The sequence below is a fragment of the Macrobrachium nipponense genome, chromosome 7, assembly GCF_015104395.2.
Source record: "Macrobrachium nipponense isolate FS-2020 chromosome 7, ASM1510439v2, whole genome shotgun sequence".
NCBI classification, from domain to species: Eukaryota; Metazoa; Arthropoda; class Malacostraca; order Decapoda; family Palaemonidae; genus Macrobrachium; species Macrobrachium nipponense.
This window is the reverse complement of record NC_061109.1, coordinates 46,912,365-46,928,321: the sequence shown is the minus strand read 5'-3', so window position 1 is coordinate 46,928,321 and position 15,957 is coordinate 46,912,365. Positions and strand designations below refer to the sequence as shown.

At 37.6% G+C, this 15,957-nt stretch overlaps 1 protein-coding gene across 6 annotated transcripts in view; it reads left to right on the top strand.

Annotated features, from left to right (window-relative positions):
- Nucleotides 1–15,957, top strand: part of LOC135217454 (GATOR2 complex protein WDR59-like) — a gene marked incomplete in the record, with an annotated part of 356,363 nt that overhangs the window by 120,771 nt on the left and 219,635 nt on the right. For all 6 annotated transcript variants that reach the window (XM_064253332.1, XM_064253330.1, XM_064253331.1 and 3 more), the window contains 4 exon segments: nt 2,422–2,506; nt 2,825–2,914; nt 5,395–5,628; nt 6,186–6,334. In XM_064253332.1, coding sequence (XP_064109402.1) covers nt 2,422–2,506; nt 2,825–2,914; nt 5,395–5,628; nt 6,186–6,334 — 558 coding nt within the window.

The following is a 15,957-nucleotide window of genomic DNA, read 5'->3' as shown; positions in this document are numbered from 1 at the left end:
AATGATCGCAATTTAGTGTACAATAAAAAAAAATTACCTCGTTAGGTTTAACTGTTTTGCTCACGGTGCGGATTTGTATACAATTATATAAGAATTTTTTTTTTTGCACTGTCATATATCCCAATATTTATATATAATAATGATATTTTTTTTCATTTCTGATGGTTGCATACTAAACTTCAGGCAATGACAAAAAAAGGAGCCAAGAATGAACTCTTCATCTTGAAAACAAAGCATGCTGTGATTTTTTGAAAAAACATTTTTTCCGCTTCGGCGCTCACACGCGAACGCCGCCTGCATATGGGAGACGATTTTTAAAATACTGCTTCGGCGTTTAAGGGTTAAAAGTCAAAGAATGGGGAGGTTGAATAAAATTTGGGAGTCAAATTGACTGAAGTTCCATATGAAAGTAAGATCATACATTGTCTTATATCCTGTGTTCTTAGATGAACATGAATCATGTTATGACAGTGGAACTGTAAGATGTTATTGTTGAGAATAAAGCTTGAAACCAAGGTGAAGGAGAAAGCTTAGGTATGTCTTGTACATGGAAGAGAATGCCTGGAATACTGCAATAGTGCCAGCAGTGATAGATTTCAAGGTTGTTCTCTTACTCAGCAGCTGTTGTACACATTGTTTTGTAAGTGAACTGGTAAATGGCAAGGGTTTGATTGATTTTGAAGAATTATCATTCTCTTTCCTGTGTGGTTAGGGAAGAGTAGGTCTTTGCAGTTTATTTGTGCATCAATTATGTTGTTGCATAGTTATCTTTGTTATATTTCAATTTTTCAGTGATCTTGGCTTATGGGAGCCTTTTAACTTCAGAGCTTTGTTCTGTTTTCCTGATCATTAACTAAGTTTCCCTTATGAATTTGTCTGATTTGCTCTTTATTATATAATTAAGAATTTATATTTTTTGTGATTTATTTATGTTGTGCCTCTTCCATTCATGACAGCCAATGAATGTTTTGTGTGAGTTTTGTTGTATACAATCTTGTGTTACTTTTACTGGTTTGTAAAGGTGTTTTTTTCACATTGCCTCAGTGTACTTCTCGGATTTGCCTCCCTAAATGCTCCCAACTTCAAGGCGAGAAGCAGGGTTGACAACTCAATCGGAGATCATCTGCCATTAAAATTCACGTTGAGGAAGTGTAGGAATACTCCTATGCTAGAAAGTCGAGTGACAGCATAAGAATGTCTGCAACACGAACGTCTAATGTCTTGAATGTCCCGAAGCACACCAATTCTGAAAGGCTAAAACATTACCACGTTCCCAGAAAATGTGTAACAAGATAAAATCACTGATAAATAAAACATTAATGTCATAATACAAATGTTTTCAAAATATCTTCAAGATAACAAATGTAAAATGCTAAAGAACAAAATGTAGCTGTCCCCTCTCTGCCTGAAGAGGCAAAATCCCTTTGGGAGATGGACCAGCATATGAACAAATGACAAAATTTTAATCATTTTGTAGTTTTCATAGCTAACAAGCCTGAGGTCTTATTGTTGACAGCTCACCTCTAGCTGCCTATCTGGTAATCCTGGGTCGGAAGAAAGACTAAATGCAACAGGGAGTTCGTGCGTGGTCAGTGACCACTCTCAACTTCTTTTACAAATTAGATGCCAGATGCCACAGATTCTTTGTGTATGCAATCTTTGATTGTGTTTTAACCAGTTTCCAGCTGGCACCAGAAGATTTATCTTATTGTTAAGACCTCAGGTTTGTTATGAAAACTACAAATTGATTAAAAATGTGCCATATTTCCTCAACTTTTCCAAAAAACAGCAACTTCATATTACAGTGTATTTTTCTTTAATGATTAAGCAATGGATTCTTTGAATGATCAAGCAATGGATTCATTGTGAATTTGTCTATAAAAGGGTTCAAAGACACTTGTAATTTTGTGCTTCTTTAGAATTCTAGATATAAATTTTAAACAAAAGCATTAACTTTATATCAGTGATAAAAGTAATCAAGGCTCATATTGCTTGAAGTTCTGATAAATGTTCAGTGTTAAGTACTTTCTCTCATCCGCCTTCTTGAAGTAGTGTATTTTATTTCATTAGAGAGCCGTTACAGACTGCATATCACTTTTATATACACTATTACCCTTTTTCTTACATAGGAGGATCTTATCATCTTCAGTTCTTGTGCTGTCTTATTTGACATCACAATCTCTTCTCTTTAATTGTTATTCAGGCAACATGAGATTAATGGGGTTATATGTCATATGCAAGTCTGGGCATGTGCAGTGTTGGCCTTGCAATCTCAGAACAGTACAAGTCGGTGTTTCTGGGTTTTTGTTGCATGCAAGGGTAGTATGTTATTAATGAGTTTGCCATATATTGAAAAATTTATGTAATTTGAAAACATTGTATTTGTAATATTTATGTTATGGCATATCATAATTTTTTCAGATGTGTGGCCATGAAGCTGAAGATGAAAGTATGCTGATGGAGAGCACAGACAGTGAACTGGCTAGTGAACCACCTATTATGCAAGGTATATAAATTTTGTTGTTATTGGGTCTGGTTTTGTATGTGGAAATGCCTAATTAGCAATTTAATCTTAAGTCGTAAAATACCTTTAATGTTAACCATATGTAATTTGAAAGGCAATAGAGATTATGATTATTTGACTTTTGTGTAGTGTTAAGAAAGATGTTCAGTGGAGGTGTAAGTGTTTAGTTTGTGGTTAGTTTTTTACTTCTTCATGTACCAAGAGTAATTCATAGTTCTAGTATATTTTCTTGTAAATTTAATGAACTTATGAAGTTAATTATAATGGAGTGTTATTTTATTTTTTTTCTTTAATTTGTAGGGGAATCAGAAGCAGATGTGGAAAAGTTAGACTCTAACATAGATAGTCCACTACCTGTGGAAGGAGAGGCCATTAAATGTGTAAATGATGGTAAGTAGTAATGTTTTAGTAATTTAAATAATACTTTTTGAGAGGTATATAGTTCTTTTATTCTGAATTCTGTTAATGTTTAAAACAATTGGATGTGAATTTTTTTATTATTTACGATGAAGTGTTATTGAGATGGGTGCTGTTGCGTAAATTGTGGCGAGTCACTATGGGTAAGTTTTTTGTTATTTGAATTCTGTGATAAAACTAGTGTTGTGCCTTTTATAAGGTAGAATGTTCGAGTTTATGTTCTCTTACCCGCTTCTTTCTTCTTGATTATTTCTGCGGTCTAGTTCTATGTTTGACTTTATGCTTCTTCTTAATGTTAGTTCTGGATTAGTAATAATATAGTCTTAGTCTCTCAGGAGAAGTTTGAATGAGACGAACGGCAGAGTTTCTTTCTTTACTGTTACAAAGAATACAAGTTACAGCTACAAACATTATAAATCTATTTTGGACCCTGGCAATGTTATTGCTTCTTTACTGTACGACGGCTGCCGGTCCTCTCTCTTTACTTCTGGCGTTCTGAAATTCAGCCACCCTTGGTTCGAATTCGGTCCAACCTTCTAAGGCGGTGTAGGTTCTAGTTCTCTGCTCAACTGGATTCTTGATTCGAGGAGCATATATTTCCCTTATCTTTCCCCGTCCCCTTTTAGGTGGGGTTAACACGTTAATTCCTCTTCTTCCAGGCCGAGTCAATAATTTAACATCTTAATACCTCCTCCTGGAGGTGGAGCTGCATTCTAGATAGAAACTGAGTAAGTCTGGTGCGAGGTCACAGGTCAAAGATTTTATGAAGGTCTTAAGATTTCCATTGCGATGGTGTTATGGTCCAACTTCCCGTGACTAAGGTTTTGTTACGTCTAGGCTTGTTGATCGAATTCTGGCTCACACACCAAAGCTCAATTCTGTCTCTCTCTCTTTCTCGTTATTTTCACTGTACTTATTCTCTCTCCTTTTATTTCTCTTTCTCATTATTTTCACTGTACTTAGATTATTCTCTCTCTCTGTTTTTATGCTACAAGAGAGGATTGAGACAGTAATACCCAGGCCATCTTGACTTCAGGAATTTGTGTTTTGTTTGGCATCCTTGAGCATGGTACTAACATTTTGTACATTTGTATAGGGATCGGTGGTGAGGAGCTGTTTCCACAGACTTTTTTTGGTGTGTATTACTTGGCCCGGAAAGAGGAGCCTCTTTAAATCTGGTCAGTTTCATTTGATCAAGTTTCTGGAGCACTACTTCATGATTGAGGTTTTACTTGTTGCTTTAGAAAGATTTCTCAGTATAGTATTTTCATATGCTTGCTGAACTGAACTGCAAAATGGTACACAAGGTTTTGTTGATATGTTGGAAATTTTTAATTATGGAAGGTTAATGTTGGAATGATATGCTACATATAAGAAAGATAACTGAATTGTTGAAGCGTACTTTTCATTGATGTTTGCATGTGCTTCTTTGAGAATGCTACTGTATAATAAAACTAATCACTTGGTATTCCCTATCTTGTCTGTAAGCAAATAGAATTTTGTTGAGGAAAGTTGATACAAATATCAAAATATGCAGTTAAAAAAACTGAAGGCTGATGATGACTTTGAAAAAAAAAATAGTATAAAAAGTTCCCAGGATGAGAGTTTAACACAATAGATTAAGTGGTAACTTAATGTTAATTCCTTAAATATCTTGCAACTGTTGTATCATCATGATTTAATTTCCACTTCCTAATACATCCTTTGTACAAGCACTTACCCAAAAAGTTACTATAAATATTTAAAAATTCTTAGCTAATTTTATTTGTAAAGTTTGGTTGATTTTACTGCATTTACATGAATTATTATCCAGCAAAAAGAAGTTAGTCAGGTTAGGAATTGTCTGGAAAAGCCAAATATCACAGATTCCTTGCTTACAATCTCTGATTGTAATAACTGGTTACTAGCTGCGCTTGAAAAATATCCCATTGTTAAGACCCCAGGCTTGTTAGCTATGAAAATTACAAATTGATATAAAAATCTGTCGGTTTTTAGGATGTTATTTATGTAGTTTGTTGTGCAAAAGTTTATGATTCAGCTGTAAATTGTTCATCAAATTAAGTTTTTATGATATATGAGACAAATTTTATATCTTTTTACATGGGGGTTTATTCTTATACTGTTGGTTTTTATGGAGGAAAATTGATTCTTATGAAAAGGTACAGAAAATACTAGAGTACTAGATGTAACCTACTTCATTATCATTGCTGTAAACTATGTGAAAGTTGAAAGGAGGGTGACGTGTCGGCCATATGATTTCAAGAATAAAAAAATTATATCAGAATGTAGTCTATCCAGGACCAGTTGTACTTGTGCTGAAAGGGGATATGGATAGCAACTTTCTTTATATCTTTTATTTGACTAAATTTTTACTTTTCCAATCTTACTGCTTAGAGAAATCCATGAATATTTTTACCTAGTTGATGGTACTTTTTTTCTCTTAAATATGGTAGGGTGCATACCAGAGCAGCCACAAAGCATTCCTAAAATCATGCAAGAGGTGTCATCCATGGTAACTGGAGTGTCTTGTAAGGACATTGATGCATCAAGAAGTACTCCGGTACCATCTACAGAACTGCCTCAGTCATCACATCAAGAATCAGATGCAACTGTACATTTAGATCCCACTCCAGAATCAACTCTGGCTAGTACCCCAACTTCAACACAGCTTATGGAGAGTTTGCCCAGTAAGTTTCACTTCGTGTGTATGTTGATTGTAAATATTATCTAGTTAGGATATTCAGTTGTTATGAGTAACAACTTCCTTTGTGAAATGTAGATTTTTATTTATTGAAATGTTTCAAGTTCTATGAAATACTTTTTGTTTTATTGTAATGTATTTTTGCACTTTGATCTGGCTTTAATTTTTGTAGTGTTCTCAGTTTGTCAGACTGTATCCAGTCAATTATTATTCATAATTGAAATGAAAGAACAAAACCTTATTCTGTGATCATACTCAAACCTTAAGCTGAAGGTTTTGGTAGTAAAATAGATATATCTTCTGACATTGAGGTAGGGCCTTTTTATAAATATTATAAATTTTGCAAATTATTTTCATTTTCATATGGCCATTTTACTTTGGGACATGGTTTTATCTCAAAGGAAAGACTTTTGTTCGATGTGTGATTGGTTACTCTTTCTGGATTGTTTAAACTCAAAGAAAAAGAAAAAAAACTTTTGTTTGTTGTGTGATTGGTTACTTTTTCTGGATTATTTATGTATTTTTCTTTTTAATTTCCAATAGATGTGTCTACTCCAAGCAAGTCTGGCAATATTAGTGTGGGTATGTCCTCTACTTTACCAAGTATGAACCACCCTATGACTTTACATCAAGAATTCTCACTTCTTAACACTCACCTAGACAATAATCAAGGCAACTCTTTAGAAGTTTCTGTAAGTAAAGTTAATATTTCTTCTTTTAGTATTTATTACCAATGAGGAAATGCATATTTTAAAGTAATCTGCTGATATATGAAGTTGGTGTCATCTAATTATGACAAGGAATACCATTTTTGTGAAGTATGACCCATGACAGTAAAGGGTAACCTTATCTATTCTCTCAAGCGAGCTTTTTTATTTTAAGTTTTATTTTTCCACAGATTGATGTCTGTAAATAATCAGTATTATTATTTGAGTATTTTGAAAAATTATCTTATGGAAAAATACTGTAAGATGAAAAGGAATTGCTGAATTTTGTTCTTCAGCATTCATAAAAAATACCAAGAGTTGACTACCTAGTACATTATGGTGTCTCCTAAAGTACTGAAGGTACTGACATTTAGTTGTATATACGTAATAGTACAATGTGTGGTGATGTGTGTATGATCATCTGGAAAACTATTGCAAAATGAAGTGGAAAGCATTCATAACTAACTCGAGATTCATACTAACTTTTTCCCAAAACTGTGATATACGTATACATATGAGTAACTAAACCATTTCTTTACAAATACTTTTATGTCATTCCTGAGACTATTTGAACATATGATTAGAAGGGATTTTGAACTATTCATCAGGAAAGTAGAAGGTTTTGAAGTAGCAGTACAAAGGCCTGGTGGAATGACCAGAAGATTGTGGAAGAAGTGTTTAGATGAAGATTCAGACTAGATGGGGAGTTTAGGCAGAAATTGTGGAAGAGGGACAAGGGTAGAGAAAGCTCATTTTACCAATTACCCCATAGGAAAACGCTGACCTAAAAACGGTTATTACAATAATGTTAATATTTGTCAGTTAATTTGTAGACTTATCATAAAGGGGTCATTTGGGACCATTGCGACAAGTTGATTTGTGGTAAGGTTAGGAGATGCAACTTACTCATCCAAAGTTTTCCAAAACCTAGCCATTGGGATAAAGGCTCCAAGGTTACTTATTTTTTATTTTTAATGTCATGAGGGTACATATATATTTACAATAAAAATAACATTTACAAGATGCTTATATTTTAGACCACAATATAATAGGTTTTTTAAGTAATCTGAATAGCTTATACACCTTGGCATTTAATAGTCTCATGTTTGATTTGTGTGTGTGTGTGTGTGTGTTGATGATTATAAATGTTTATATTTGTGCATGTTTATTGCCGAGTGGAAAAAGGGAACTCATAAGACTATGAAAGGGGAAAACTCCTGCAGTGTAAGAGAATGATTAGTAACTTTAATACTGCAATATTAGGATAACTCCTGCTGTGTAAAAGAAAGATTGGTACCTTTATTACTACAATTCGTATTAAACTTACAAATTCACATCATATATGAATATATACATGAATTTAACTTATAAAGAAGCATTTCTTTTCTGTTTTTTAATTTGTAAGTAAATGTAAAAAGAAGAGGTATGGTTTCTAAGAAGGTAAGAATTGCTTTTCTAAAAGAAAAAATTTAATCTTGTGAATTTGTAGATCTTTGATCTGTTTCTAGTGGGAATTACTCGTTTGTTTGTTGCAACGACATTTAGCACAGCAGTTAGTTACAATGCCAGAAACTAAATGTAAAATAAGAAAGGATGCCATAACCAAGAAAAATGCCATTGCAATTGTATATAGAAAGACTTAAATTCTAGAGCCATTTCACTGGGAAATTCCTCAAGGACTCATTCGTGAAGATTATTTCAGCTGTGTGAACAGCATGGTATGGACGGACCCTGGGAGCATAAAATACTGTAAAGTGCATATGAAAACTAAGGAACTGAGTAGAAAGCCCACAAGCCTTTTTTGAATCATTATGAAATGACCAAGGAAAATAAGAGCTGAAAATTTTATTTTTTTGTTCGGGAGAAAAAACTTGATATAGCTTAAGGAAAGGAAAAGATTCAAGTTAGAATTTTGAAAGTCAGAGTTCCTCAAATTTTTTCCTATAACCCAAGAGTAGATGTTGGTATTTGGTGGGCAACTTGTTCCCCTGATTTTAAGCAACAGCAATATGGAAATCAGAGTTTAGTTGTTGAGAAAAATATTGTAAGAGAAAACGTAATGCATACCTCTATCTCTTCAACAATGAACTCAGTATATTTTAGGAGGCTGCCAACTCAGGTTAAGACATTCTCATTCTAAATCACCATGGAGGTTGAAAATTGTCAAAACCTATTTTGTCATTCTTCTGTGTATTGTCAGACTCCTTAGGATGATGGTGGAATATGTTTTGAATTGATGAAAGACCTTATCTTTCACTGCATTTCTACATTGATTGGCTGCTGGTGGAATATGTTTTGCATTGATGAAAGACCTTATCTTTCACTGCATTTCTACATTGATTGGCTGCCAAAAGTGATTCATGCTGTTGTTTCCTATGATCTTGAAAGTAATACAGTGGTATGAAATTTTAGCTTAATCCTGTAGTATGTGAAAAACAAGCGTGCTTGAGTTCTGCTCATGCAATCTTTTTGAACATAAATAGTATGAAGATTAACAGTTTGAATTAGGATTATGGTTTAATGTTACCCTGGTTATAATTATGTTTCATGGAACTGAAACCTATGCTTTTCCCTTTCTATAGTTTGCCAGGGTTAAGGTGAAAAAAATAGCAGTTTGTTTTCTTGATAATTGCAAGTTATATATATATATATATATATTATATATAATATATATATTATATATATATATATATATATATATATATATATATATATATACATAATACATACAGACATACATACATACATATATATACATACAGACATACATACATATATATATACATACATAGGTACGGATACATATATATACATATATAGGTATATATGATTATATATATATATATATATATACTATATATATATATATATATATATATATATATATATATATATATATATATATATATATATATATGTATATATATGTATGTATATGTATGTATATATATATGTCATGTATGTATGTATGTGTATATATATATATATATATCATATATATATCATATATATATATATACACACATACATATACATACATATATACTATATACATATACATATTATACATACATATATATACATATATATATAATATAAATATATATATATATATATATATATATATATAATATTACTACTAATATATATATATAATAATATATATATATATATATATATACTATATATACACTATATATATAGGATATATATATCTATATAGATATATAATATATATATATCTATATATAGATATATATAGATATATATATATATATATATATATATATAAATGGTAATCCAAACCCATCACTTAAATAGCCCATGTTCGATGTCTTCAAATGCTCCTAGACAGCTGAGATTTTGGTCTAACAGACAAAGTGGAAACCAGGCTTCATAGGCATTTTGATTGATTTTAAGTAATAATTCATTATTTTTAGTTTTTTTTTTGGTATAGCTTGTGCATAAAATTATGTAATATCTGGTTTTCTTTGCATTTCACCTTTATTGTTAATTTTTCTTGGTCTAGTAAAAGGATTTTGACGTAAGGAAAAATCTATTTCTGGGCGATTGGCTCGTGTCGCCAGCGAAATATCCTTTAATCTATTATTTCTAGGGTAAATGTACTAACACATACCAGAGAATAAATAAAATAAAGAAAAAGGTCAGTACAACTGACTCGCTCACCCTCTAGGAGGGTGTCGGTATGAACACTAGGCGAGTGAGACCACTACCACGAGCCAAATGCCAATAGAAATCTCCCACTACAAAACCCTCCAAGAGGGGAGCCGTCCCACAGAGAGAGCAGCTCGTACTACTACTACTCCATCCCATGCTTGCGACTGCTGCGCCTCTGGTGGCCATCCTGAAGTTAGCAGACAATCTTGAGCGAACAGGGCGGGTAGGGGGGGTAGGGGGGGTATTTCGCTGGCGACACGAGCCAATCGCCCAGAAATAGATTTTTGCCTTACGTCAAAATCCTTTTTCTGGGCTCAGCTCGTGTCGCTTGCGCGAAATCGTACCAGAGAAACAGCACAAGATTGTAAAGAAAGTAAACAAAATAGGTCTCAAATAAAAGATACAAATAAATGAATGAATATAATTGCTAAAAAGATACAAATACACAGTAAAACAAAATCAGAATTATGCTTAAATTACCCTTAAAACTAATTATGTTAATAATATAAGGTAATTTACATATATACAAATAGGTAAAATGATTACCTATCATAATAAATCTGTGTAACAACATGTATCAAAATAGAAAATAGCAATTAATATAAAGTTACATAAATATTTGATCAATCACAAAAATATATATCTCAGGAATGTATATGACTTAATTATACAAAACCCGTAACCATTGTAATATGATGTATCCCCTAGCATACAAAAATAAGGGGATAACATCTATGAGATCAGTATGGTAATCAGCTGTGTGTGTCCCTAACCAGACAAAAAGGGACACTATATAATCATAAAGCGCAGCTAAGAACACAAGGTGAATGCTAAGCTAATGAACAAGGTAGGAATAGACGAACTGTTGGGTGAGGCAGGTAGAAAGGAGGACTGAATCTTCTACTATAATCTAACTAGAGTCAGGGAAACCTATGTTACCCGCTGCTACTGCTGGGAATTTCAGAGCTTCCAAGGACTTAAGGTAGTGACGTTTGAACACTGTCGGCGATTTCCATCCGGTATACTTCTTTAAATCATCAAAATTCATATGCTGGAAGTTAATTAATTGAGGTGGCTACTGCCTGACATCATGTGCTTTTGGAAAGGAGTCAGGATTGGCTTCGTTTGATAAAGTACAGGATTTGTTGCCTGATGCTTTAGTGGATAAAGTACCACCTTTTTCCCTCCTAAAGAGGGGCCCCGATGAGGAAGAGGAGGAGGTCCTGGATAGAAAGGCTCGTAAGGTTGAAACTGGACAAAGGGAAACATCTTGCGGAAGGGGTAAAATACCTTCCAAGGTTCCCACCTCATCAAAGGGATCTTCATTCTTGCTAAAAAACTACGTTCCGGAGAAAGTAGCACTTCCCCTGTGGGAAGGAATTGAACATGATCCGGATCTCTGGATAAAGCCGACAGTTCTGAAATTCTTGCTCCTGAAGCTAGGCTTAATAAAAACAGAGTTTTCCTTAGGAGCATCATAAACGAGCATGTGTCATTATCGTTTCGGAAGCCAGTTTTAGAACATCGTTTAGTTTAAGAACCATGAAACTGACGTAGGCCTGACAGAGGGCCTAAGTCTAGCACATGCTTTAGGAATAGACGAGAAATAGGTATCTGTCAAGTCTATGTTAAATCCAAATTGAAATATCTTTTTCAATAAGCTGACTTGTTCGTCGTAATAGTGCTAGCTGCTAAACCCTTTTCAAATAAAGATCTGAAAAAGGATATAGCAGAATTAACTGTCATGAATCTGATATCTGACTCCCTCAGGAAGATTGCTAACTTTTTGACGGCCAGCATCATACTGCCTCAAAGTTGAATCCCTTTTATCGGATTCCAGGAAAAGAATATTCTGAGGGTCAATATTCGCTCTCTTTTTGCCGCAAACTTCATGAAATCCATAAAGTTAGGGTTTTGAGAATCCCTGAGGAAGCGAACACAGTCTTCGTTTGTACTGACTGGGAGAGCTTGGGACTGGGGGGATCCGAAGGGGACGAAGGCCCAGTTCCAGAATCAGGGGTACCAATTGCTCTTCGGCCAGTCTGGGGCTACTAGAGCCACTTGACCCCTGAATGTCCTGAGTTTGTCTAATACCTTCATAAGGAGATTCACTGGAGGGAAGACGTAAATCTTCTCCCAGTTGTTCCAGTCCAGAGCCAGGGCGTCCGTGGCGTAAGCCAGAGGGTCCAGGTGGGGGCTACATAACACGGTAGTTTGTGGTTTGCTTGTGATGCGAAGAGATCCACCTGTAGCCCTGGGACTCTTTGAAGGATCCATTGGAACGAACTCTCGTCTAGAGACCATTCCGACTCTAGGGGTACTGATCGGATAGGGCGTCTGCTATGACGTTTCTCACTCCAGCTATGTGGGTGGGGAGGAAAGATGCCAACTGAATTTGTTCTGCCAGGGAGAAGATGGCTATCATGACGTGGTTTAGATGACGCGAACTTGGAGCCTCTCTGTTTATGCAATGTACTACCACTGCGCTGTCCAAGACTAGCTTTATGTGGGAGTACCTTGGTGGGCGTAATCTTTCAGAGTCAAGAAAACTGCCATTGCCTCCAGTACATTTATATGGAACTGACGGAACTGGGGTGACCAAATTCCTTGAACCTTTTTGACTTGGGAGTACCCTCCCCAGCCGCTTAAGGACGCGTCTGTGTGGATGGTGATCCCTGGTGGAGGAATGAAGAGGAACTGACACTGACAGATTCTTGACTTTTGCCCACGGCCGAAGCCGGTTCTTTAGAATCAGAGGCACTGAGGATAGCTTGTCCCTGGACCTGACATTTGCTCGTGAGCGCCAGATCCTGGTTAGATCTTTTAGTTTGGCTTCATTAAGATGTTCGTTACTGAAGCAAACTGGAGAGAGCCGAGGATCCTTTCCTGAGCTCTCCTGGATGCTGTTTTTGTGACTTAGAAATTGCTTGACTGACTTCGCTATTTCTTTCCTTTTGGTGGTGGATGGAATCGGACAGAGTGTGAGGATAGATTCCATTGAATGCCTAGCCACTGAAAGTTTGACTCTGGAGTGAGTCTTGATTTGGATCTGTTTATCTTGAATCCTAGATATTCTAGGAATTGGATCACTTTCAGTGTGGCCTTGTTGCATTCTTCGACTGATGGGCCCAGATCAACCAATCGTCGAGATACGCTACTACCATAATCCTTGAGCTCTGAGCTGTTGCACTACTACTTCGCTAGCTTCGTGAACACCCTGGGTGCCACGTTGAGCCCGAACGGGACTACCTTGAAGGAGAACGTCTGATCTCCTATCTTGAATCCAGATACGGACGGAAGTCTTGCAATAGGGATATGATAGTAGGCGTCTGTAAGATCGATAGAGGTGTGACGGCCCCACGGGAAGTAAGGTCCGCACCTGTGAGATCGTGAGCATCTTGAACTTGTCGCAGCGGATGGCTAAGTTTAAGCTGGGACAAGTCTAAGATTACCCTTCTTTTGTTTGAGCCTTTCTTTGGAACGCTGAACAAGCGACCTTGAAATTTTAACCTTTTGACTTTGACTATAGCTCCTTTCTGAAGGAGGTCCTCTGCGTACTCTGTCAATTCCTTGGAAGGAAGTTGACGGAAAGGTCTGGCTGGAGGTGGGTTCGTCAACCAGCTCCAACCCAGCCCTTTTGACACTATGCTCTGAGCCCACTGGCTGAAGTTCCACCGGTGGCGAAAGTGAACAGCCTCCCTCCTACCTGAAGTTCTTCATTGGTTCTGGTAACCCCCTCGACCTCCTCTGAAGTGCTTTCCCCTATTGAAGGGGCCTCCCGATCCTCTCCCACGAAAGGACCGCTTACCTCTGCCTCCCTTGTTCGAGCGGTCATACTTCTGAGAAGCTTGACTCTCGAAGGCTTGATTGTAAGCTGGAGAGATGGCGTATGAGGTGGAGGGCTGAGGCTGAGGGGATATCACATAAATAGGCTGTGATGACCTTTAGACGTGGAGGGCTGGGCTGTCTGCACTAACGGCACTGTAGGAACTTGTTGAGGGGAAGCGCGGTTGCTTCTTTTGGTAAGGCTGGAAACGTCTGGTGGGTTCCTTTGCCCCTTACCTTTTGGTGTCAGGTCTTGCCTTCTCCTAGCCGTAAGACCCCAACGGTCCTTAAGGCTCTGGTTCAACCTCGTAGCCTCTGCCTGGACTTCCTTTACCATATGCCTCTGGGAAGAGATCTGCGCCCCAGATGTTAGAAGAGAGTAACCTATTCGGTTCATGACGAATGGTTGCCTCTAGCAGGACATGCTTCCTACAATTGTTCGTTCTGGCAGTGGCAAACTCGAACATATCTGACTGCACCGTTTGAGTCAGGGCTTTGGTCATAAGCTTAAAAATTGGTTCTGAACCATAAGCCATGGTTGCTACCTCAGACATAGCCATCAGGTTGATTGACCTGGCTAGTCGTGTTTTCGAGTCAAATTCCGCTTGAATAAGACTATCAGGAGCCTGGGCAGCTTTTCACCAAACTGCTCCATAGCACAGTCAGGTTTGAGTTTGCCAGCTGTGAAAAGTATTAGGCAAGTCTTCCCACAATTCTCCAATGAAGGGAGCAACGGAGATTGTGGGTGGGGTCTGCTTTCTTTTTTAACTGAGGCATGGGTTCCCCTTTATGAGTGCTGAGATGTCGACCTAGCTATCTTGGTTAGGAAAGGGAGGCGAGGGGTACTCCCGTCCATCGTTGGAAAATGGTTAAAGGGACCTTTTGAATGGTTGGATCTTGGTGTTCGAACAGTCCATGTCCTCTAAACATCTGAGCCATTCTCGCTGAGCTGGTCTCGAGAATAGAGGACTGTCTCCTTTGGTACCCTGTCATCCCTAACCATAGCCGAAGGCGTGAGCCTAGCGTAGCCTATGAAGGGAGGCTGTAGGCCTTCCGGGTAGAACTCGAAGTCCTCTATTCTTCGAGTTCCAAACTCGGTATGGAGATGAGACCATCTTGGAAGGGGGCGTATGATGCTACTCTCCAAGGATTGTTCATGGAGAAAGCGGGCAGCGAGTCATGCGGGGGGAAGCTGAGATCCGCTAGTGTTGGAGGTTGAGGGAGAGGCAAGAGGGGCTTCTCTTAGACTGGCTATAATAGTGTCTGAGAAGTGATCTGTCGACAGGCGGCGGGAATATCATATGTTCCCATACTCCGTCTTAAGGGAGCCCACTAGGTCGCCCACCTGTTGCAACAGGCCAGCATTGGTGTCCAAAGCCGGAGCTGCTGCGGAGGTGGAGGGAGACTCTGAATAGCACCAAAGGTAGTGAACTGGTGATACTGCCGGGGTGCGGGATTTCTCCTTAGGTTTACTCTTTGAGGACTTTGAGCCGGAGCTAGACCCTTTAGACCTGTCTGGGCCGGGATTACGAGCCGGAGACTTGCGCGAGGAAGAAGACGAGGACGTCTTCTTCGAAGACGATGACGTCTTTAGTCAAGGTCATATGTTTGACTTGATCTTAGTCTAACCGAAGCCTCTGGAGGAGTATATAACTCATCACCCGTAAAGCCTTGGAAGGATGGAGAGTTTGCAGGGGTAGAAGAAACAGTCACTCCCAAAGGGAGACCCTTGGGTACCTGCATTACTTACCTCTCCGGAACAGGTCGTCTATACCTACCATAGGTTAACATTTATATCCAGGGTTGCGACATCCGTGGAGATATCCTGGTCTTGTTCTGTTAAGGAGGCCGCCAGTTGTTGTTGGATAAAGGCAATAGAGGGGTCCGCCTCTACGGGTCGACCGTACCCAGTCATCTTGCCTCCGGGAAAGATTAACAGAGGCTAATCGCTTCTCCAGTATGTAGGGCTGACCCTTGGCGGCGTTATTGCCAAAACCCCTCGACCCAGGCCCGCAGGGTAGACCAGTGCCGTATCTCTTACTGCCGGAGCCTGTAAGAGAGGGTATATTTTAGATTTAAGAATCACTTTTTAATTAAAACTAAAA